Consider the following 25,625-nt stretch of genomic DNA (forward strand, 5'->3'; position numbering starts at 1 on the left):
ATTCCATTTATTCATTCTTCTCTGTGAATCTGTTATTCCTGTGAATAGATAATATGCAGACATAATACAAACTTCAGAACTTACTAAAGGTTCCAGAGCAGTAAACCAGCCCCAGCCTCCCTTCCCTCCCTTTCCTGGGCCTAAGGGTTGCATCTTATTTATGGCACTAACTGTGCTGTCTGACCTTGCCCCAGTGTTTCCAATTACAAACCCCCTGTATTGTCTGCGTCTGACAGTATTAAGTTTTTAATGGGCTTTTATTTCAGATGGCTGAATAAGAATGGGATTCAAGAAATACACAACTGTGCATTCAACGGAACCCAGCTAGATGAGCTGTAAGTAGCCCTGGCTGCTCTTCCAGGCCATTTAGAGGGAAATGGCTCTTACAACAGGGATATTTATGTGGCTTTCTTTTTCTTATTCTTTCTCCAACTCCATCCCCAGGAATCTAAGCGATAACAATAATTTGGAAGAATTGCCTAATGATGTTTTCCGGGGAGCCTCCGGGCCAGTCATTTTGTGAGTAACTTCGTCTGTTTCCATGCAGAAGAGCTCAGTTTATATAAATTAGAAGTCAACTTAGTCCAGCTTAAAGAAGGGGAGGCAAACAAGGTCAATTTTGATCTACAATACCTGCAAAGATGTGTGGGGACAATTTAGGGTTATCTCTAGTATGACTTTAAATAAAGTGGCAACAATAATAACATGTAATGAGCATGTCTCAAGTGCCAGTATTCTAAGAGGTTAAAATGTGCTCTCAATCCTTACAAAACCCTCTGGGGTAAGAGCTGTTATTGCCATTTTGAACAGAGAAAAACTGGATTACCTGGAGGAGTCAACCAACTCGCTCAACGGTAATGCAACTTTTATAGAAGGGATTTCAAAACAAACTGTCTGACTCACGACACACACCAGTCACTCGGTTCCTTGTCTCTCCTGTGACATGGAAAACTTGATTCTTCTACCTTATGCTCAGGACCCAGGATACATATCTACACGTCTTCAGTGCAGTGAGATGTATGTACACATTATTTTTGGATCTTCTTCCCAGATCCAGTGGGATGCATCAGTGCCTCATTTGCTGCATCAGAACATCTTGCCCACCAGCACTTCCCCACCCCTAACCTGCATCAAAAGTGGCTCTGCCCTTTTCTTATCCATGCCCCCGTCACTGAGGATCTTCTAAGTCCTGCCTCCAGTCCAAGTCTTTCTAAAGACCTCAGCCAACGGTAGCTTCCCCCCTGTGACTCCCATTAACTGTGTGGGCGGGGAGCGCATGGGGACTCTGTATCACAATTACCAAAGATATTTGTTAATGTGTTTTCCTGGACTCTACGCAAGATCCATTGAATTAACTAAAGAATATTCCTCAGTAAGAAAGCCACTTAAAAAGAAGAAAAGAGGTGTAGGAAGGCTAAAGAACAAATAAACATACCTCTACCACACCTAAGGCGACCCCCCCAGCCCCCCCACCCCCGGTCTAAGTTCTGTGCAGACATCTGGTAGCCACACTCCTGTCCTCTTATTTACCGGTCACTGAGGCTCCCGCGCATAGTCATTTACCTACCCCCTTACCATCCGCCAACGTCCGTCGCTTTCACCTTCACAAATGGCTTGTGCTCTCTTCTGTGATAGAATCCTTGTACTTCCAGAATCCTGTTCTCTATGGCAGCAGAACAGTAACTCCACAAATGTTTGTTATTGATGACAAGGGGTATGCTGTCATTATGAAAGAAGCTCTCCCTTTTGAAGAAAAGAAAGTATGTGTTAAGATAGATTTATCATCTTGAGGAAGTTCAAACATTAATCCAAAGTGCCTGAGTGGCAACAGGCACCATGAGCACACACAGGAAGCATGGCCTTGCCAAAGCAGAAGTGTCAGAGCAGACAGCCCTGGTGAAAACTAGGTCCTTTCCCTCTGTAAGTCTCAGCCGCCTCATCTAAAAAGCAGGAAAACCTGTGGTATCTATTTCTTGTTACTGTCCGAGATTTAAAGGTATATATCCACAGATATGTCCATATGCATGTGTATGCATGGATGAATATCTTTTGCTGGTGGTATTTAACAGAGCACTACCCTGGTGTACTACAGGACACCAAGAGTTCTTCATCCCAAGGACATTATATTTTCATGGAAGGGAAATCAGGTAATAATCATATAGCTTAATAAATCAGATTATTATATTTGGTTTGAAGTACAATGTAGGACACAGTGGAGAGTACCAGGAATGTGGTCTAAGAGCTCAAGTACATGAAGTATTCGGAACCCATAATGTTTAATGTTTTCTGTTCTGAGAGTTCTTGGAGAACAAGTGGACTCTGACAAAGTACTTCTGATGCTCTGTGGATGGGTAGAAGTTTGTCCACTTCACTTAGCTACTAGTCCTGAATGCCTTGGATGTTCTTACATGGGGACTGCTAGCTGTTCTTGACAGAACATGTCAGTGGTGGGATATGCTTTCAATATGCAACCTGTCAGATCTCTAGAGCCATAACCTACTGTACACACCTGCAAATGTAGCATTGGATATGACCCACAGCTGGCTCATTATCCAGCTGAGACACCCAGGACCGGAAGAGGGAAGTGGCCCACTGAAGGTCGTACTTTAGATAGAAGGCATAAACCAGCCTTGACTTCTCACATCTCCATGTGTGCGTACCATAAATATATCTACTAAGACATCTGAAAATTAGTCACCAGCCCCCCAACAACTGGTGTCCAACTAAAGTAAAAGGGAACACAGGTCAGTGATACAGAAACATGGCACAGATGACCATGTGCTGAAGTTGCATAAGCAGGATCCGGGCCAGGCACTGACAATGTGTCTCCTCGGAATTTAACAGAGATCACAAAATACAAGTCTCCTGTCCATGCCTGCCGCGAACACAGGCCGGAGAGAAGGCACCAGCAAACACAACTCCGCAGGGTCCTTACAGGCCTGTTTCCATCCCCGGTGCTGCTGTAACGTAGATGCACAGGACAAAGGGAGCAATGTTTGTAGAAAATTCAAGGGAACTCAAAAACACTTTGATGGACTCAAAATGGTCGGGAAGCCTGGTGTGGTGGCACACCTATAATCCCAGAACTCTGGAGGCAGGAACAGGAGGATTGCCATGAGCTGTAGTTAGCCTAGGTTGGCTACATAGTAAGTTTGGGGCCAGCCTGAGCTACAGAGTGAGGCCTTGTCCCAAAAAGCACCCCCCAAATGGCATTAAGCAAGAATAATATTCCACATATCCTGTTGTGTCAATGCACGAGGATATGCGTGTAAGAACCCAGCATGTAACTGCTAATTTCCTTCTGTCCCTTCAAGGACAAGTTATCACTTTAACTTGGAGCCTCCCTTTCTGGGGCATTCAGGTTATTCCGAATGTCCTTCAGGCCTCTCTGCCTGATAATTTGGATTCTGGCAGATGACAGCCTATCTTATTTCCTACTTCTGCAGTGTTGTGCAGCAAGTCAATTAAACCTGCCCAGTGGGCTCCTTGTTTGGATGGCCAGCTTCCTCCAGTGCTTTAAACAAGTGAGTAGAAACAGGGTTATGCACAGACGGCCCACAGCACAGCAGCTGCTGCTCAGGCCACAGCCTGAGCTGTGTCTTGGGTCAGATACCCAATTCCCACCTCAAAGAAGAGTGCTACAGGCTTCTGAATCCAGGAGGGTCGCTACAAAGTGCTCTCTGGGTAGATGGGGAGTACCCGGTGGAAGGAAGCCCAATCTGGCTGCGTCGGTAACTGACTGGCAAAGCATCTCTAACAGGTCAGTGGATCCCACAGGGAGCCCTAGAATGAAGATGGGTCCTCCAAGCTCTACTGCAATACAGCAAGGAAGCATGCCTCTACATAAGCAGTCGTCGAGTGTAGTTGACCCTGGGAAGGAGCCAGACTATGTAAGTCAGCCTAGGGCAGCTGTGAGCGGTTTTCAACTGAGCTGCAGTGGGATTTCTAAATATGATTGAGCATTGCAACCATCTGGAGGCTTTTTAAACCACAGATTGAAAATTTGCACCCTAAAAATGTTTGATTCATTAACTCTGGGAATAGATTAGTTAGTAGAGTGCTTGTCTACCAGGTACAAAGCCCCGGGTATTGACCCCCAGCACCCCATGAGATCGGGCATGGTGCTACACATTTGTAATTGCTGAACCAGGGCTGAAATAGAAGGAGGACATAGAGGCAAAAGGATCAGAAGTTCAAGTTCATCCCTGGCTGCATAGCAAGTTGGAGGCCAGCCTGAGTCACAGGAGACCCTGGCTCAAAAGCAGGGAAGGATGTGGTTCAGCATCTCAGGGCCAGACCTTAAGAACTGGTATCTCTAACAATGTCCCCCAACAGTGCTGATGCAGGTAGACCCAGAAGCACTCTAAACATCCCTGCTTTAGAGCTAGTGTTGAGAACCGAAAAAGCCTTGCTCAGTCTCCGCTATGGTGGGTCTTCCTCTCCCAAAGCCTTTTCCTTTATCTCTAGCAGATAAGTCCAAAAGCTTCTAAGGGAATTGGGAGAGTTCATCCAAACCGTTGGCTGCTTTTTCCTGAAGGTGAAATTTCTAGCTACGTGAAGAACAGTGAGTCTCGGAACACAGTCTAGGCTGTTTGATTGCGAAGAGGAAAGAGTGTAGGAAGCCGGGGGTGTGCTGACAAGCTCCATCACATTTCAAAGGCACAGCAGCCTCAATCCCTCTTATAAATCTTGACCTTGAACATCAGCAGCCATCTAAGTTTTCACCTGATATTCTTAACTCACTTGAGCTTTCTTTCTCTCTCTCTTTTTTTTAAAGCAATCAAGCAATTGCTGTTTCCTTGGGAAAGAGTTTCCTGTGGGGAAAATTTAATGTATTGCCTTTGCAGGCTGGAGCCAGTACAATCATATTCTGATGGTTTATCAAATTGATTTGGCTATAGCTCAGATTCATTTGATAGTTCAGATTCAAACACTGAGTTATTTGTATAAGAATGATTCTCTTCCATTACCAGTGTACCCACAGTCCTATAGATAGTAAATTGCCTTTTTATCCCACCTGGGATCATGAAAGAGCGGTCTTCTAGCCATCTGTCAATGTAGAATACACCAGAAATGTGCTCTCACTTATGGAAATGATTGACCTGTAATAACATCTTTGCTGGGAAAAATAGAAATTGTTGACATCAAATTTGTGGCAGTGGCTCTAACAGACTTTATTAAAGGGGCATGGGGCACCATTTAACTCCTGCCTGTCCTGCCTCGGTGTCGGTACCAATTGCTCTCTCCCTTGCCACTCTGTAATTCAACACCAAGAATCCCAACAATGTTGAAACAATTGAGGATGACTAAGTCTCTGGGGACCCAGCCATGAGGCTGTGGTGTCTCTGTGGGTACTTGGAAGGATCTAAAATTTCAAGACCATTCATTGTCAAAATATAGCATGTGTTGAAATACTAATCAAAATGATACTTTAAAATGAAAAACTATGGTCATTCAACCCAACCAGACTAAAAGACAAGGATTAGACAAACCAGCCCACAGCTCCTGCCACCCTGTCCAGCCACCAGGAACAAGGGCAGAGTTGAACATTCTCAGGTACTCATTGAGGATTCAATAGAGGATCTCCTACTGTGTGTCCAACACTAGGCTAGGTGTAAGGAACAGAGAGAGTTGAACCGAAACAGTGCCTACCCTGGAGTACTTGGTGGAGGGACAGATGCTACCTGTTAGTTCAATAACCATGCTGGGAAATCTTCAACATAGGCTTTGGTAACAGAACAGATTGCTAATTGTAACACCATGACTCTGGTTTCGGGTTGGAGTTTTGAAACATGTCTTACACTGTAGCCTAGGCTGGCCTGGAGCTCACTGTGTAACTCAGGCTACTGTGAAATTCTAGGAGTACTCCTGATTCAGCCACTCTACTACTGAGATTGTAGGTATGGGCCACCATACTGGATAGCAGTGACCAGTGATGTAACAGTGTGAAAAGACAGAGTTCTTCAATCCAGGCCTGAATTTATAATAGTCACTCTATGTCCTTTCTGTCTGAAATCCCCTTTCTTTACAGTTTATTTAATATACAATTTATTGAATACATAATGTGTGTAAGTCTCCAGGTACTCGAGACTAAAAAACTCCAGATTTCAGTGAGTCATTTTTCCATCTTTAGAAATTCTAAATTTCTGTCTGGTTTTCAAAGCTCAGAGTTCTAATCCTATCCCATGATTCCCTGTACTCTTTAAAACATGATTGCCCAGAATGGCCCTCATTGTGTTTTGCTTTGTATTCTGAGCTATCGTGAAATACTAACCAAAATGTCACTAAGCATGTAGTGATTGCATTAATCACAATTCTCCAGAGACACATAACCTATGACATAGACAAATGTAGAGATACATGAGATGAGATTCATCAAGGGAGTTAGTTCATGTGAATGTGAAAGCTCAGAAGTCCACTATAGGCCATCAGCAGCAGGGAGGACCAGGAAATATGGTGGTGTAGCATGGTCCAAATTAGAGTCCTCAGTCAAAGATCAGAGAGCCCAAGGAATTACTGTTACAAGTCCAAAGGCTGGTGAACCTGGTCTTTTGCTGTGTGGGGGGGTGAGGGTAGGAAAAGAAAGATAAGCTAGTTCCAGAAGAGAGAGGCAGTGTGAATTTATCTTTCCTTTCTTTGCTCAAGCCAGGAAACCAGCCAACTGGATGAAGCCCACACACATTGATTGAGGCAAATCTCCCCTTACACTCTACTGATTCAAGTGCAATCTTCTGGAATATCCCATAGATGCTTGGAAATATTGCTTTCCCAGCTCACTGGGTATCCCTCCATTCCAGATTAAGAGCTAAAATGAGCTAATTCAGTCACAATCACCTATTTCATAAAGACATGAATAACCGGCTTCTGTTCTATTACATTCCATAGATATTTGCCATGGAGAAGTGAAAAGCATTTTTTATAAAGGAATTATAAAATCAAACATCATATTTCTAAGTTACCTGGAAAAATCATTGTAGCTGTAAGATTTCCTGTGTCCCACCTGGTCCACAGTCAGGACAAATCTCTCACCCACAGTCCTGCAGCCTTTTATAAAATAATCACTCAGAAGCTTATATTAATTACAACTGCTTGGCCATTAGCTCAGGCTTATTACTGACTAGCTCTTACACTTAACCCATAACTTTTAATTTATGTTTAGCCACATGGCTTGTTACTTTTTCTCAGTTCTACCTTGACATCTTGCTTTCTCTGTGTCTGGCTGGTGGCTCCTTCCAGACTCTGCCTTTCTCTTCTAGTCTATCTGCTTGTATTTCCTGCCTGCCTCTAAGCTGCCTTGCCATAGGCCAATACAGCTTTATTTATTAACCAATCAGAGCAACACATATTCACAACATACAGAAAGACATCCCATAGCACTTCCCCTTTTCTTTTTTTTCAAAAAGGAAGGTTTTAACTTTAATCTGGTAAAATTATATATAACAAAACAGTTATCAAGAAAGGATTACAGTTACAATATCTAGTTTATTTATATTTGGCAAATTTAAAGAAAATACTCTATCTGTCCTATATTCGTGAGTCTAAAGTTTCATACCTAATTTATCTTTTATCATAACCAAGGAAAATTATAACTATCTAGTTTTCAACTACATCAAAGGCCTCAGAAGGAAAGAATATTACCCAAATAAACAGGAAATGCATTGTAAGCAATTTCCAAAACTCTGGAAATGGCAGAGACAGCTGCCTGCCTGGACAGTCATCCAAAGTTCCTCTGCAACATTGGGGCATCCATCTTCAGCCCATAGGCCTAGAGTCTCTCAATCACTTCTCTCTGTGTCCTGTAGAATGTCTGGCTGGCAGTCTCTTCTGCAAAGCTGGAATCTGAAGGACCATTTCATCTTACAAAGTCCAGTGGTCACTTTCTTATGGGTCCTGCATGTCCAGTTTATACAACATACTCTCAATCAGTTGACACAAGGGCACTTTTTGCCCAGTGGCTAACTTTTTGCCACAAAGAAAGCAAACTCCATGATGAGTTTCTTCAATGCCCATCTCCTCCTTGAAATAATTGGTGCTGCCAGGAGCAAACATGTCTCATTGTTCAGAAAAGTCTAAGTTCTTAAAATGTTTTAAATGCTGTATTCTGTAGGTCTTTGAAGTGTTTGAAGATTACCTATCTATCTGAAATATAGCTATATCTAGAAAACTTAAATAACATGACTGTAAGTTTATCATAGATGACTAATTATTAATCTGTATTTCTTAATTGTACATTACAATTTCAAGAGAGGTGCATAAACATACCTTGAACAAGAGTAGAAATATATATACAGTATAACAAAATTAACTTTTAATTTGTATCAATAAACTAAAATCCATAGCAATATAAAACATTTTAAACAAGTTGTTACTCTTTTTTTTTTTTTTTTTTTTGGTTTTTCGAGACAGGGTTTCTCTGTGTAGCTTTGTGCCTTTCCTGGGACTCACTTGGTAGCCCAGGCTGGCCTCGAACTCACAGAGATCCGCCTGGCTCTGCATCCCGAGTGCTGGGATTAAAGGCATGCGCCACCACCGCCCGGCAAGTTGTTACTCTTTATCCTATCATATCTATAATATCCCCTTTTCTTCTTTAGAAAGAGATTGCATTTATAATCAATGTGCTTTAAATAAAAATAAATATTCATAAATAATATTTTGGGAATTTGGGCAGAGCTTCTCATACTACTTCCTGCTGATAGAGGGCGCTGGTAATCTTATGGGAATTCTGAGAAAATTAAGAATTATGGTCAAGTACTGACTAGAGTAGTCTGTGAGGCTGCATTGTCTCAGCCAGTTGCTTTGAAGCTGTTTTCGATGTTGAATCATCTGGAGACCTCTCAGGAGGTCTTGGCTGATCAAACCATATTAGCCTAGAAATAATCCACAGATTCTCATCTTCTATAGAAACAAAAGCAGAACCTCTTTTGCAAAGTAAAGTATCCTTAGACACAAATTTTGAAATCAAGATACCTTTAAAATATACATATTGGTTTAACTTAGTAGCTTTTATAATCAAATGTCTCTCTGCAGTTAAAAATCCCAAAGACAATATAATCCAGGCTCTCAGTGTGATTCCCATCTTTATAGGGCTTATTTTTTATATTACCTTTACTGTCTCTTTAAAGACTTTATTTTTTATAACTATTTCTTTATATAACGTCTATATTCATTTTCCACTCTCTTCCAAACCTACATACATTTTTACACACACTGTATACCATTTAAAGTCTCACTCCATCTGAATCTGCCTTATTGTTGAATCTATTGCTTTAAACTGCAGTGGTTAGTACTGAAGCAGCAGCCTTGGCTGCTGACACCACCCATCTCAGCTTTTCAACATGGTGGAGACAATTCACCACCAGCTCTGGGAGCCATGCTGTCCGCTGACTCTGGGAGGCAGTGGGTCTATTCTTCTATGAAAGCAGCATGTAGCCCAGAAACATTTTTTTTTTTGTCTGTACTAGCAAAGGCTAAATCCAGCACTCAGCATACTGCACGGCTTGGAGACACCTCTGTGTACCATGGTGGGAATCTGCCATGATGCAGGTCAAGCCCACACACTGCGGCAAACCTTCCATACTGTAGCTCACAGCTTGCCTGAGAGACAAAACTAGGAAGCTGTTTTTAGCTCCATTTTAGAATCTTTTTTTTAAAGCTTTCTCAGGTTTTAGGTGGAAACTCTTGCCCCATGTTGGGAAGCCAAATGTAGTAGGAAGGTTTCTCCAGTCCTGCCCAGCTCCATGGTCCCTCAGCCACTTATAATATAATCATTCAGAGGCTTATATTAATTACCAATTTCATGGCCTGTGGCAGGCTTTTCATAAGCTAGCTCTTGGGCTGGAGAGATGGCTCAGCCATTAAAGGCTAGGCTCACAACCAAAAGTATAAGCTAGCTCTTAGAACTTAACCCATTTCTATAATCTATATTTTACCACATGTTCCATGTCTTTACCGGTCTGCTCGCATCTTGCTCCTTGGGCAACTGGCTGGTGTCTCCTTCCAGACTCTGCCTTTCTCTTCCTGTCTATCTGCTTGTGTTTCCTGCCTGCCTCTAAGCTGCCTTAGCCAATACAGCTTTATTTATTAACCAATCAGAGCAACACATATTCACAGCATACAGAAAGACATCCCATAGCAAATCATAGTCAGGAAAGTTGTGTGTGTGTGTGTGTGTGTGTGTGTGTGTGTGTGTGCAGAAGAACAGGGCAAAAACGGGAATAGTAGTGTAGTTATGTCTCAAACAACACTGAACAAGACTTACTTACTTTGACCCTGCTGATAGAAATGTTTATAAATTTACTTAAAACATTATGAGACTTTCTGTGTGACTTTTTTTTTAGAAGCTTGGTTGGGTAGTTTTTGCATGTGAACTTTGTAGGCAACAATGTCATATGGCATCATCTAAAGGTTAGACACATGTGCTGCCACTGAATGTTGAGAGCTCTTTAACAGGACTCTACAGGACTCTACAGAACCAATTCAGAAGCTAACGGTGCTCTTAAAATCTGTGTCCAGAACTCAAGTAGCAACACTTTCATATTCTATTCCCTCAAAGCCTCACAATTCAGCTCAGGTTCCAGGTAAGGGCAAATAGATGGTTAATGGAAAGACAGTTAAAGAGTTTGCATTAATCTTTAATCTACCAGCAACTACATTAGGTAACAGGATAGTATTCTTTGGAATATGAAAGTTTGTTTCATCAGCTATGTAAAATTAATCTGAATTACATACATATTCTAAACTCAAGTAGGAAGGCAAAACTAAGAAAAAAACTGGTCTTCGGTTTTATATTGCTGGCTTTTGGGAAATGTCCTTAACAAATAACTAGTAGCCCAGTTTAAATTGTCCCTGATCAATTTTAATGCTTCCATCTTATTCCATGGACAGATCTTTGAACATAAAGAATAGGTACCTGCACTTCCGCCTCTTCTACACTTGAAAGAAAAAGGAAGATCCCAAAGGAGAGGGGGATGGGAGTTTGAGAATAGAGAATAGATCACCTATTTCAGTAGCAGAGCTGCTCAAAAGAAGGCTTGCCTAAAGAAAAGGAAAAAAATAACCGAAAGATCTCCTAGAGCACAGAAGTTGAAAAGCTCTAAAACAATGAGGAGAAATGGCGAGCAGGCCAGCAGAGCTGACTCATTAGCAGCAGAGTGAAGGCTCTTCAGTGGGCAATAGTTGATGCACCAGACCTGCAATCTACAGGGACCCCGGATCTGAGAAATTATAATTCGAAGATGAAGACTAGAAAACATACCTGGAACACCTGGATTTGTTCCTTCTAGTGATAATAATGACTGAGAAGTGTTAACAGTTAGGTTTGTATACATAGTGTACCAAGAAGTCTTTCTAAGCTTGAATACAGGATCTGAAACACAGAGTCAAGAATGCCATCAAAATCTGTCTACAAGTTGGAACATCCAACCTGCTGCAAGTGGAGCAGGGGTTTTGTTGTTGTTTGGTTGTTTGTTTGTTTGTTTGTTTGTTTTGAAAAATCAAGAGCTTAATTTTTGGTGTCTAAAGCTTGAGATGCTGATTAAGTGGGCATCCAAGCAGAGGCTGCCATGAGGGTGATGGTCTCAGAGAAGTAACCGGAATACAGGGTTGGACTCCCAAGGCTTGCCAGGCTCATGTGCAGTGTAAGGGAAGACAGAAAAGAACACTGTAGGTACTGAGTCCGCGGGTGTCCCAACAGGTGATGGTCAGGAGGACCTTGAAAATAAGAGAAGTTTCAGAGTTAAGAGGCAGATAATAGTAGATCTGGAGAAAATCATGAGGAAAATAACTCTAAATTTATATGGAGTTAAAAATAACCAAGAGTATAAAAGCATAAATTAGCAAAACAAGAAGCGTTTAAATCCAGAATCACAACTGGAGACCGTAGCATCCTTCCCTCAGTGATGACAGAATGGGCGTGGTGAGGATCAGCAAGTATAGAGGATTTGAATTGGAATAAGCAAATTTGATTTAATTGACAAGGGGAAACACATAACATAGTTAAGTAGCCAGGTGGTGGTGGTACATTCCTTTAATTCCAGCACACGGGAGGTAGAGGCAAGTGGATCTCTGTGAGTTCAAGGCCAGCCTGGTCTACAGAGTGAGTTCCAGGAGAGGCTCCAAAGCTACACCGAGAAACCTTGTCTCAAAAAAAAAAAAAAAAAAATCATAGTTAAGTACTACCTAAAGGCAATTGCTGCTTCTACCTGACTAATAGGGGATCAATAGCCTGGAGATCATTAGTAGTAGATAGCCACTTCTGATTCCAGGACTCAAAGAGTAAGTGACAAATAGACTTCCTGTAGCCAAAGAACTAGAGAAAGTTAAAGAACTAGATCTTTAGCTGATCTGCTCCCTAATGTCTAGAAGTAATTCAGATGCTGCCTAAGGTAAGAAGGAATAGGAGGAGACCTCTCTTGCCAACCCCCAGGCTTCTCACCCACAGTTAACAAGGTGATGTATGAAAAACAGACCTGGCAGGGGTCAGCCCTCCTGCAATGCTGAGCAAAGCACAGATAAGGGCATGGAATAGACACAATATAAACCAGGCAGGGGACAGGCATAACACACCCAATGATTTACCCTTTGTCATAAGAACCACAGGAACTTGTTGAAGAATTTGTGGTCATAATCTGTCTAGCCTTCTAAAATTTTCGTTCAAGTTATGGTGTGAAGACTGTACTGGAAAGAGGAGATAGATGGTCATGGAAGAAGTGTTATGGTCCATTTCATCTGGCCACACAGAGACTCTGGTGACCCTCACCGAAGTAACGAAAGCAAACTAAAAGCCAGTTGAGAAGATACACTGGTGTCCAAGGAAACAAGAGGGAAGAATCAATGATAACTCCCAGGTTTCTATCTGAATATCAGGGGAAGAGTACAGGAGAAACCTGCTGAAATGGGGAATAAGAGGAACACGTTTACAAGAAGAATCCAGTTTTGATGCTCAGGCACATCATCAAAACCATGGGCTCCAATGGAGAAGGGGGTGTCTTGTTGGAGCTCTGAACCGGCATACACATTTGGAAGCCATAGCCACACACCCGATAGTGTGAAACTGAGGGACTAGGGACAAGTTTGGATAAATACCAATGTGCAAATGACAGAAGAGGAATAAAATTAAAAAAATCAGAAAGAAATTAAGGAGAATGGAGTGCAAAATAGAGCATTTCACAAAACAATTAAAGGGTCAAGACAGTGGGAACCCAGAGGAGGCCTTGGTCAGCACGATTTCTATAAGAATTAAGAGGAAGACCAGTGGTAAACAGAGCCGAGTGACATCATATACAGACAAACGACCTAAGTTTGTCTAGGAGAGAGGGGTGACAAGGGAACAGCAGTCAAGGAGGTTTCACTGGACACTAGGAAGCCATGATAAACTGTTGAGCAAGAGAATGGCATGGAAGGGAGGAGGGGATTTTTTGAGAATGCCATTTCCACCCGCCTGTGAGAACATATGGGGCAGCAAAGACGTAGTCACACTTCGAGTTCTGTTGCTCTGAGTGCCTACAGCTTTGACTTACAGAGAAAGTCAGCATTAAAAGATTCTTCTTCAAGTCCATCCAAGGGTCCCCTGGAGATGCCGAAAGGAACCATCCAAGCCATACTGCCCCCATCAGGAGCACCCACTCACAACCACGCCACGGTCTCTACAGGGCCAAGATGGTGTCATTTAAACCTCCTTGGCCTTACCAGCTGATGTTGGCTTTGAAGGTTACAGCTGCCAGTGTTGATACCAGAACGGTACCCCCATCACTAGTGTGGATCTCAGGAGCTTCCAGGAATAGCAACCAGTCTACTGTACCAGCTCCTACCAAACGTCGACTAGCTCACTCAGCCAGAGACACTCTTACCAAGCTGGCCTCTGTGTGAGTGAGCATGTGCACGTGCGGACATGCATGTGTGTGATGTTTACTCCTAATAACTGCCAGGCATTGAGTATTGCCTGTGTATTCCTTCACTGTGGATCACTATGATTTCTATCCTCTCCCTTTACAGCTGAGAAAATTGAGACATAGAAAACACATAGTTTGACCAAGGTCACAGATCTAATAGGCACAGGGGCAAGCTATAGATGCATATAAGTCTGCCATGAAAGCCAAGCTCTACCTGCCGCCTAGAATTGAAGCTGAGGCTGAGCCTGCCAGAATCCTCTTCCCTGTGTGGCACGCTCCCTTCTCATCCTGTTCTATGATTCAGGCCACAGATTCTAGCACAGTTCACCAGAGAGATTTTTATAGCTGCCCTCATGGTGGAGGAAAACGGTCTTAATCTTGGTCGGGCACAAATCAACTACCGAAGAGAGATGACGATTCTACTCACCAGGCAGGATTAAGCCCCAAACCAGCCAGGATGCACAGGTCTGTCCAGTTATCAGGGCAGCCCGTTAACTAAATCCTCCCATCAGGACCAATAGGACCAGGACTCCTCCTATGCAAGCCACACATCTTTTTAAGCTGAAGACTGGCCTGGCCCAGGTGTGCTGCTAAGCTGGAGTCTCCTTTCTCACCCATACAAAAATAAAACTCACCTTACTAGAATATCTGCTAGCTTGTCTATTGACTGGAAGCAGAAAATCTTTGACCCAAAGTGATCGTGGTATATTTTTACCTTTTCTCCTAATAGAGACATCTCAAGGACAAAGGTCCAGTCCCTGCCCAGCCACGGCTTAGAAAATCTGAAGAAGCTGAAGGCCAGATCAACGTACAGCTTAAAGAAGCTTCCTAGTCTGGAAAAGTTTGTCACTCTCGTGGAGGCCAGCCTCACCTACCCCAGCCACTGCTGTGCTTTCGCAAACTGGAGACGGCAAATGTGAGTCCTTCTATGTCCATCCCTGTGTCTGGCAAAGGCCTTCCCGAAGTGGAGAACCTCTACAGACTGGTGAAAATCCACACACGGCGGGGGGGGGGGGGGGGGGGGGGCGTTTCTGACTGAAGGGAGGCCTGAGGCATTTTCTGGATCAAAGAGTCAGTCTTGTGGAGGGTGAGAGTAGGCTGGGTTCTTGAGTTCTTTGAAAAATGATCGCAGAGGAAAGGCTGAGTCACATGGTGGACAGTCTACCAAATATTAAACAAGAAAGCATGAAAAACTTCCAGCATGGTCCCTGACTCATACTGATACTTAGCCCCCCCCCAAGCACCCCCTTTGCTTTGTGTCAACATTGATTTGTCTTTCCAGTATCAAACTCTATACCTCATAAATGTCCTGTCCCATAAAAGAAGCAAATGCTCAGTCCTACTGATATCAAAGTCTGCTGGGAAGGAGGGAAGCAAAAATGCCTTCCAGAAAGTGTGTGCACACCTGTAACATCTCCCAAGCACACTAAGCCCCTCGGATCCACCCCCAGACTTCAGCAACTCACAGAGAGCACAAAAGTTGGCCTTTACAGAGGCACACGCCTAAATGGGATAACCAAAACAGAGCCAGGACCCGGTGGTGGCTCTCTGAAAGGTTGTGGTAATCCTAGACGGGATCTGGAAAGGGAGAGACATGGCAGTTTCGGAGAGAAAGTCCATACACTCCAGACATTAAAAGGGTCTATTGGAGGGAGGAAGTTACTGAATGTCAGCTGTTCTCAGCCCTCTCATTTCCCCCTGAACTCACCAACGGGAACCGCTCCATGCAGTCTTACCCAGCTGAACAAGGCCTTTCCGGCGTCCTTCAGGAGTAGCCCAGCATCAGCACCGAGGCAGCGCCCCTGACAGGTTATTTTACTGTTTAATGCGCTCTCGTCAGTTAACCAGCCTTTAATATGCACCACGCTGCAGTGGCTAATTCACTTGCTCAAGTCAAAAGAAAGGCAAGAAAAAGAGCATCAAGACAGTCTGTGCCGTACAATGCTTCCAAAGTAGAGGAAAGTACCTAGACCCGCATGAGGGTCCAGCAGGAAGGGGGCTGCTCCTCAGAGTTAGTGAGCTTCACTGGGAAACTACCCGGATTTAGAGACATCACACAGATTGGCTCAACCGCTGGAGAATTTATTCCCAACAGCTAGAGCTCTTAAGGGCCTTGGTCTAGGCAAATGGCTTGCCCCTTTATATTCCAGACAAAAATTCTTCTAGCCGATTGTCTGCAAAGACCCTACAATAGAGCACCCTCAGGAGAAATCTCAAATAATATTAAGGTCACCCATAAGAGTGGCTGCTGGTGTGCTCTATGGCCCTAAGCCTGTGAACCACAGGAAAGACTCTTACTTTGTTGCTAAGAGACCTCTGACCTTGCCACCTCCTGGTTATGTGGACCAAACCTTAGGACTCTCTCAACCAGAAACCTCAAATTTGCCTTAGGTGCTGCATGCCATAAAGCTTTCTCTGATCCCTCCAGGTCACTTGGTCCTTTTGGGTCCCTGTTATAGCTTTCATCAAGGCCTGTAGGGGTACACCAAAGATGGGGCCCCCAGGTCTCTCACCATGTACCCAAATGTGGGTGTTTGGGGGTGTTTGTTTGTTTGTTTATTTTTTCACCCAACAGATTCACACACACCACCAACAAACACAAAATGACTGTGCTGTCTAGAAGATAATAGCAGAACTTCTTCTAACATAGTGTCATTTCGTTACCTATCATGTGAACAGAGGTTTGGTAATAAGATTCGTCTTCTAAGCTGTTTCATGAAACTGTGCTTCTGGTCCTGGTTGGGAAATAATACCCACAATATAAATACAAGCCCCATGATGCCACGGGGTTTGGGCTAACAGCCCTCCTGGACTCCTGTTGAAGTGCTGGGTCAACCACACCCCTCGAATGAGTCAGATATTTTCTATACTCACCTAGCTCTGTTTTGTTTCTCCTCTGTCCTTTGAGTTCCCTTGTGTTTAGGCCATTTTCTTACAACTGTATTTGAAACTGGTGCGCCGTGGCACATGCTTCCAGATACCCACACAGGCCTAGAGCCCACCATGAACCGGGTGAGCACCATCAGCTGGTCTTCACACTGCTGGAGGAGCCTAGCACTCCCTCCTGCACACAATAGCACATTCCACCCTTATTGCTAACATTGCAGAGTGAATCATCATTCTCAGCATGATTCCCTTCAGACAAAGGCAGAAACTGGGGCTCCGAGCTACTGAATAACTGGATCAGCATTGACCAAATGAAGCTTCCAAACTTCAGCTCTGCCTGCTTCCAGAGCCCAGGCTCCAGGGTTTTTCTCTGGTGCTATCCACTTAGCATCTGTCCATCAGTGGCTGGAGTCCTCAAGTTCCACTTTTAAACTGTCACTGTGCTAACTCCTCATTCCTTAGTCTACTGAGGATTCGCCAAGATACTGCAAGGCCACACTGATTTTCCTCAGCTCAGTCTACGGCACTGGACACACAAACTCTGGTCCTGTGGAAGCACATGAGGGCTGCTCCTCCCCCAGCCGCCTGCCTCTTCTTGTTTCAACTGTTATCTCAAGGGACATAAGTACCTTGTGTCAGTGGGTGACTTCTGCTTCAGGAAAAGGAGAGCTCACTATTAAGTAGGTCGGTGGTAGCACCGGTGATTAAAATCCTCTTTACTAAAGCCAGTAACCCCAGGAAGAGGAGACTTTCTCTCCACAGTGAAATCAGCTCCGATTCCACTGAGCCAGACTGCAATCCACAAGCACCAGAGAAGTTCCTTTCTGCCCCTAACCCAGAGACAGGATTCAAACTAAGCACCACAGAATGGCCCTCTTGTCCCCTCTACACCTATCCCGGAGCTCACCTCACTTTAGTTCACTGACTAAACTCAATGATTCCCTGGCTTCCCATTCCAGCCGTTTTCAGTTATGTGTGTCAACTGTCCTCCTTAGAGTAGCTAGGACAGACGTGAGAGATCTTTTCAGTGTCTAAAATAAAAGACGACACTCCGAAAAGAAGAGAAGAAAGACAGAATCTCTAAGGTCAAGATAAACTGACTTCTGGCCATTTAGTTCATTTCCCAGTGAGAGAAGAGTTCTCCAGGATGCCCCTTCTCACTGGGGTGAGGGGAAAGCTCAGTCTACCGCACTGGACACACATGCTCCCGTCCTGTAGAAGCACATGAGGGCTGCTCCTCTCCCAGCAACCTGCTTCTTTGGGGGGGGGGGCGTTTTTGAGGGGCTTTAGTGCTCTTTCTCACTTCCCTGCTGTCTGAGCTTGTGTTAAATTTGAGAAAACACTCTCGTTTAACATTCCTGTGAACTCTCCCCTGGAGCAGGAAAGGAAGGAAGAGTAAAGATATATTTTTGAAGAAAAAAAGATATATGTTTGATTTCTTTTTTCCATCAAGAATTCTCCTGTGTGAAAGAGTCACACTTGTTAAGCCTTTACATTACAAAAGTATTGCTTCTGTCCACGCGAGAGTCTTAGTAGATACTTATGCATATACTTGTAGGTTGAATATTTACCACCAGGGTCTCATTCAATTCTTTCTGTAAGTGCCTCTATCCTGCTGACAAGGTCTCATATATTTGGGCTTAAAAGAAAAAAAAGAAAGAAAGAAAAAAAAAAAGACATGAAGTTTCCCTGAGAGGACTCATGGCTCCTGGGAGATGTTACAACCTGTGAATAAATGAGGCTCCTTTAAAACTTGCATTTGCTCAGCTGGCCGCTCCCAAGGGAACTATTTCATATGAGAGAACCAGGCTTAATCTGCAGGGCAAATGAATGCCTGAGACCTATTGTCACCTCTAGGCAGTGAGATGATAAAGCACAAGATCCTGGTAGCATTTCAGGAAAATTAGCTGGCCTCTCAATAGCCTGAGAACCCAAGAGCCAAAAGATGGGGCTGCCCAAGAATTAACTCCAGACTCTCATGCTCTGGTTCGTGCAGATAAAACTAGCAAATAAGCCCTCATTCATGTCAGAGGACATAATCTCCCAGTGATTAGACTAGAGAAATAGGAGTATGTCTGCCCAGGCATGTTAGAAGATACCTGAATGGAGACAGGAAGGAAAGAAGTAGAGATAATATCAAGTCTGTAAATTATTTGCACTTAACAGCAAAGGTTAGCTAGTCCCAGGCGCCTTCCTCCCCACATTCAGGTTGTGGCCAGATGGTTTCCCCTGTGGGCTATCCAACTCTAGGAATATGTATACACACATTGTTGTGCTCATTTACAGTAAGTAGCCTTAACCCATGAGTCAGCCTCAAGGGCAGACAAGATGTTGGAAAGTAAAACAATCTCAAGAAGATGTTGCACAAAGATGATAATATATTTGCCATTCTGTACCCAGGATGTTGATTCTGTTCCTTTTTGTATTTTTTTTTCTAGCTCTGAACTTCATCCAATTTGCAACAAATCTATTTTAAGGCAAGATACTGATTATGTGACTCAGGCTAGGGATCAGAGTGTCTCTGTGATAGATGATGAGCCCAGTTATGGAAAAGAATCTGATGCGATGTACAGTGAATTTGACTATGACTTATGTAACGAAGTTGTTGACGTGACCTGCTCCCCAAAGCCAGATGCCTTCAATCCATGTGAAGATATCATGGGGTACAACATCCTCAGAGTCTTGATATGGTTTATTAGCATCCTGGCCATCACTGGGAACATCACAGTGCTGGTGATCCTGACTACCAGCCAGTACAAACTCACCGTGCCCCGGTTCCTTATGTGTAACCTCGCCTTCGCTGATCTCTGCATTGGAATCTACTTGCTGCTCATAGCGTCAGTTGATATCCACACCAAGAGCCAGTACCACAATTACGCCATTGACTGGCAAACGGGACCGGGCTGTGATGCCGCTGGCTTTTTCACTGTCTTTGCCAGTGAACTGTCAGTCTACACGCTGACAGCCATCACCCTGGAAAGGTGGCATACCATCACTCACGCCATGCAACTGGAATGCAAGGTGCAGCTGCGCCATGCTGCCAGCATCATGGTGATGGGCTGGATCTTTGCCTTTGCAGCCGCTCTCTTCCCCATCTTCGGAATCAGTAGCTACATGAAAGTGAGCATCTGCCTACCCATGGATATTGACAGCGCTTTGTCGCAGCTGTATGTTATGGCCCTCCTTGTGCTCAATGTTCTGGCCTTTGTAGTCATCTGTGGCTGCTACACCCATATCTACCTCACAGTGAGGAATCCTAACGTTGTGTCCTCATCAAGCGACACCAAGATCGCCAAGCGCATGGCCACACTCATCTTCACTGACTTTCTCTGCATGGCCCCCATTTCTTTCTTTGCCATTTCTGCCTCACTCAAGGTGCCCCTCATCACTGTGTCCAAGGCCAAGATCCTCCTGGTTCTGTTCTACCCCATCAATTCCTGTGCCAATCCTTTCCTCTACGCCATCTTCACCAAGAACTTCCGCAGGGATTTCTTCATCCTGATGAGCAAGTTCGGCTGTTATGAAATGCAAGCCCAGATTTATAGGACCGAAACCTCATCCAATGCCCACAACTTCCACGCAAGGAAGGGCCACTGCCCCTCAGCTTCCAAAGCCACCAATAGCTCCAGTTACATGCTTGTCCATCTAAGTCATTCAACCCGGAGCTAAAAAGTAATGTGAAAATGGATCATCACCTTGAATGACAATGATAATGAGGAATAGGCCATGGAATCGCTGACAGTGTTTCTACACTTTCACCTACCTATTCTTCCTGGCTGCGTGCACGGCAAATCGATCAGGAACTATTCATCTCTCACGTGACTAAATTATTGGTAACAGCAATTAAAACAAGACACTATGGCAGCATGCTTGTTTTATGCTTCTGTTCAGTTTGTCTCAACTGATTTGGTAAAAACTCATGTTCAGTAGGCTGAGCGGGGATTTTTTTTCTTTTTTTTTTTTTTTTTAGCTTTACAAATGAGGAAAACAGACTCCAAGAGCTCAGTGACTTGTCTGAAACTGCCTGGTATATGAGAGGCTGAGCCAGGATGGAGTAACCCAGCTCTGCAAGAATTTCCAAGAGAAATGTCACAACATCATCCAAATATTTATTGAATGCCCATGACAGCTTTGTCATGGGTCAACGTGTACAGACTCAGCTACATCTTCCAGAAACCCCTTCCGTGTGTGTTTTCAGTTAGGGTGGGCCACCCAGAGAATTCTTAGGAGAACATAACATCCAAAAAAAAAAAAAAAAAAAAAAAAAAAAAAACAAGCAACGCTGTGCTGTGATCAACAGGACACTGCCACAGCTGATTCCACTCAAGGCTGCCAAGGCCACACGGTGGGTGATCACTGTCTCTTCCCCTGGATCCTCCCTTGGGTTCTCTGAGTGAGTTCAGGGCCACTTGTGAGGTTTTAGTACCATGAGGAAGGACAAAACTTCTGTAGGATGCTTTATCACCAAGGTCGGAAGCAACCAGAACAGAAACGGGGCTCAGTTTGTCTCCCTGGGGTTACACCCTGTGTTTGCTGAGCATACGCCCATGATCTTTCCATTATGAGGACAGATGCCCTGAGGACACTGAGCTCCAACGTCGGATGTGAGGACAACAACGTCCTTACACATCCTGCTTAGCCAGCCTCCCAAACGCGGGAGAGACAATTCCCCGTAACAAATATTTACCACCTACACATATTTGCATTCATACATATGTATGATTGCTTCTGCTGCTCCGGCTGAACTCTAATGGAAAATACACCTACTATATGGCATGCATATAGATTACAATGTTAAGGACGCAGCAGCTTTGAAATCAGAGTTAAGATTTTATTCGGGTTCTGTAATAAGCCAGGGCTCAAGGTTTTCAGGCTCGGCTTCCTCTACAGATGCACCAGCTGTGTCTCTAACTTTTAGGCTGCCAGTGAGAAGGAAACAAGCCATTATAAAATGCCTCGTGCTGTAGCAAGTTTAACGTACATTAGTTTGTGTCTTCCTTCTCAGACCAGTTCCCGGGCTAGTAACCAGCTCTCCTGGCCCTCAGTCTAGAATTCATTCTGTTACCATCTAAGGTCTTGATGGAGTTCGTTTCCTCTCCCACTGAAAGAGTAAAAAAGGCAGGAAAAGTCTTGAGCATTAACAGGTAGCAACAGAGGAAGTCTCGGACACAGCGGAGTCAGCCTGTGAAGAAAGGCTTTTAATAGGGATGGGAGAAAACACACACAGCAAGCAAGCAGAGAGAAAGACCCTCTGGGGAAGAGAGGGGACACTCGGGAGCCTAGGGTTTGCTCTCTCCTTGGGCCTGGGGCTTTTAAGAATCTTTGAGGGGTCTTTCTCCCTAATTTAGTGTTGGTTAGTCTGAAGCTAAAGACAGAGAGGCTGACAGGCCCACGACTTTGGAATAAGCGTGTCCTGATCCAACCTTAAACTTGTGAGACTGGTCCAGGGCCAGAGGACCCTACTGTCAGGAGAAAAATCCCACCAGTCCTTTATTTCCCATTAGGAATATGATGAAGAAGCTGGAAGTCTGTCATCTTTATTGTCTATTAGCAGCCTCCCCCCTTTTCCTATTTGTCTGCCTATCAGGGGATCTGTCTAACCCCTAGACCCTCAGGTCCATTATACTACATCAACACTGAAAAATGAACACGTTACCCACACATGTTCTCAGAAATAAGCCCACCTGAGTAACTCTCTCCTCCCCTCCCTTCTCATCTCCTCCCCTCCCCCCACCTCCTCTCCTTTCCTTCCCTCCTCTCCTCTCGTCCCCTCCCCTCCCCTCCTCTCCTCTCCTCTCCTTCCTTCCTCTCCTCTCCTCCCCTCCCCTCCTCTCCTCTCCTCTCCTTCCTTCCTCTCCTCTCCTCCCCTCCCCTCCCCTCCCCCTCCTCTCCTCTCCTCTCCTTCCTTCCTCTCCTCTCCTCCCCTCCCCTCCCCTCCCCTCCTCTCCTCTCCTCTCCTTCCTTCCTCTCCTCTCCTCCCCTCCCCTCCCCTCCTCTCCTCTCCTCTCCTTCTCTCCTTCCCTCCCCTCCTCTCCTCTGCTCTCTTTCCCTACCCTCCCCTCCCCTCCCCTCCTCTCCTCTCCTTCCCTCCCCTCCTCTCCTCTCCTTCCCTCCCCTCTTCTCCTCTCCTCTCCTTCCCTCCCCTCCCCTCTTCTCCTCTCCTCCTCTCCTTTTCCCCTCCCCTCTCCTCTCCCCTCCCTCCTATGGATTCTCCCATCAACAATCTGGTCTTCCTCTTAAGGCCAGTTGATATGGTCCTTTAGGATTTCTCAGTTTAGATTAGTGGTGTGAAATGCCCCTGTTCCTCTCTCCTTCCTGGGCTCCACCCCTACCTAAACCTCTGAGCCAGAAGTGAGGGGGGTATAATACTTCCAATCCCTGAGTGCCCAGCCTCCCTGTGTTGAGTTTTCAGTCTCTGGTGCCATGCCTAGTGGCACGGGGGCTGGGGATGACATTGCCCTGTCTGGGTTTTTATAAATGTCTTTCTGAAGTTCAAACCTCCAGCTTGAGAATCAGGCGTGCCCCTTTGACTCAGGAAGCAAGTACCAGGCATTGGGGCGGGCAGGAGGTCTGTACCGTGAAACAACTTGTGTCTTTTCCTACCACTGTTGTAGATAACTTTCCGGAGCCAAAGCCCAGATTTGTACTTGGGGCTGCTTTATTCTGCCTTGTTTCTTGCTAAAATCATTCTCTTGCACACAGATTTGCTGTAACATTTGAAAAAGGAATAAACGTGGTCCCTTAAAAATAAATAAATGTTTGCCAAAGAGCAAGAGGGGGACCAATTGTCTTTCTCACTGTGGAGGACCCTCAGAGCTTTGCAAACTGACTATGGCACAGTGTTGGAACAAAAATTGAAAGGTGTCTTAAAAGAGAATTTCTTCTTCTCAGGGATCTTCTTGGGAGAACCCTCCCCTTTGGCCTCAGCTCCTTGGCTAAATAAGATGGTGCTGACTCAATGGTCTCAGCTGCCTGTCTGGGGTGGTGACCTTTTGGTTTGGCCTTCTCACGGGTATACGGGGAGCCCCTACTTTCTCCTTAGCAGCCATATCACCAGGGGAGCCTTGGAGCTCTGGCTGCCCATGGTGGGGGGTCTACTAGGGAAAGCTGCCCCAGAGCTTCCTGGGACAGAGGTAGTTCAGTGAGGATGACCCAGCAGGCTGAGGGATGGAGCTGAACCCCGGTATTAGAGAGGCAAAGCGAGCTGCACCCTGGCTCCACAGCTGCTCCCCACCCCCTACGTGCAAGAATGCCCTGGCAAACATTTTAAAGGTTGTTCCTAAATGCATTGACAAAGACATTCTGTTGGAGCCGGACAAAAATGCAAGTCATCTCTGTCCTTCGGCCATGGCACTGTTTCAATAGAGTGTGAGTGGAAAACGGAAAGATAAAACGGTATTGCTTGCAAATATTTTAGAGCATGAGGAAAGAGAGAAGGGAGAGAGGCGGAGGAGAGGGGGCAAAAAGAGAGAAAGGAAGCAGAAGGAAGAGAAGAAAGGAGGGAGGGAGGGAAGGAGGGAGGAAGACAGGTATCCGCTTTGAAAACTGAGTCTGCACCAGTGAGATGTTGCGGAAGACAAAGTCTGGGAGAGCCCTCCAGTTTTCCCCTCACCTCCATGTTTGAGACACAGCTACACTATGTTCCCATTTTTGCTATTATATTAAACACCACACACACACACACACAATCATCGCTATCATCCACATAAGATTTAAAAATCAAATGTGACTTTCCATAAGTCTTCCAACATATATGTGCCTAGATCTTTGCCATCTGAGACAGCAGCCACTAGCCTGCATGTTACTACACAACCCTTAAAACGTGGCCAGCCTGAATTAAGATGACTGGAAAGTGTAAAGCACACTCTGGATTATAAGGACACAAACAAATGAGAGAGAGAGAGAGAGAGAGAGAGAGAGAGAGAGAGAGAGAGAGAGAGAGAGAGAGAGAAAGAGAAATAAAAAATAGTTTAATAATTATTATATTGGTTACATGTGCTTGGATGAATTGGGACAAATCAAGCACAATTAAAAATTAATTCCAGCTATTTTTACATTTTTATGGTGGCTTCTATAAAATTTAAATTGCACATGTGGTTTGCTTTCAAGTTGTGTGGGAGAGCTGATCTAAAGCCCTAAGAAAGCACAGCACTTTCTTCATCCTTCTCCCCGCCTGCCACTCCCCCCACTCCTAACCCTCCACATTGCCACCCAGCACACCAGTGCACACCAGTTCGCCACACTGCTGGGCTGTCCCAGCGCCACTGGCAATCATTATTCTTCCTTGTTTGTGGCCAGAGGCAGTGTATTTCTGAATTTAGAATCAAAAGTGAAAGCTGAATTATAAATACGATCGAGGGGTAATCACCTCACGGCATAGCTGCTAATGATACCCTGGTCTAAGACTTGCTCTGACAGGCACAAAGACCGTCAGAGGTAAACACACAGCACGAGATTGCTCCAAAGATGCTCCACCCACCACTGTCACCACAGCACCTGCTGCCAAGAGATGGGACAGTTCTTAAATAAGCCAACATATTTGGGGGTCACTAAACTCAGTCCTTCTAAACCCTTTAGACAAGTCTCAAGGGAAAGGGACGTGGCCTACACTTCCTGCACGTCAACAGAACCGATGAGAACCCAGCTCACCCATTCCTCTACTGAGAGTGTTCAGGCAGCCCTTCGGAAGCTCTGCCCCTGGGGTTGGGGTTCAGTCCCAGAAATGGGCCTGGAACATGCACACACAACCCAGAGGAGTTTCAAATGGGGCTGAGAGCACAGCTCATCCAGCTGGATTCAGTCTAATTCCGCAGAAGAATTTCGTCATCTGGGGACAGGTGCTCACAGAGT

The 25,625-nt window shown here is 44.8% G+C and overlaps 1 protein-coding gene across 2 annotated transcripts in view; it reads left to right on the forward strand.

The window, feature by feature from the left end:
• Positions 1–20,710, forward strand: part of Fshr (follicle stimulating hormone receptor) — a 181,873-nt gene extending 161,163 nt beyond the window's left edge. For both annotated transcript variants that reach the window (XM_059248382.1, XM_059248383.1), the window contains 4 exons: positions 267–335; positions 445–519; positions 14,620–14,805; positions 19,214–20,710. In XM_059248382.1, coding sequence (XP_059104365.1) covers positions 267–335; positions 445–519; positions 14,620–14,805; positions 19,214–20,444 — 1,561 coding nt within the window. In that variant the 3' untranslated portion in view covers positions 20,445–20,710. The remainder of the gene's footprint in view (positions 1–266; positions 336–444; positions 520–14,619; positions 14,806–19,213) is intronic.
• Positions 20,711–25,625: the final 4,915 nt, after the last annotated feature.

This window comes from Peromyscus eremicus, chromosome 22, assembly GCF_949786415.1.
Source record: "Peromyscus eremicus chromosome 22, PerEre_H2_v1, whole genome shotgun sequence".
Lineage (NCBI taxonomy): Eukaryota > Metazoa > Chordata > Mammalia > Rodentia > Cricetidae > Peromyscus > Peromyscus eremicus.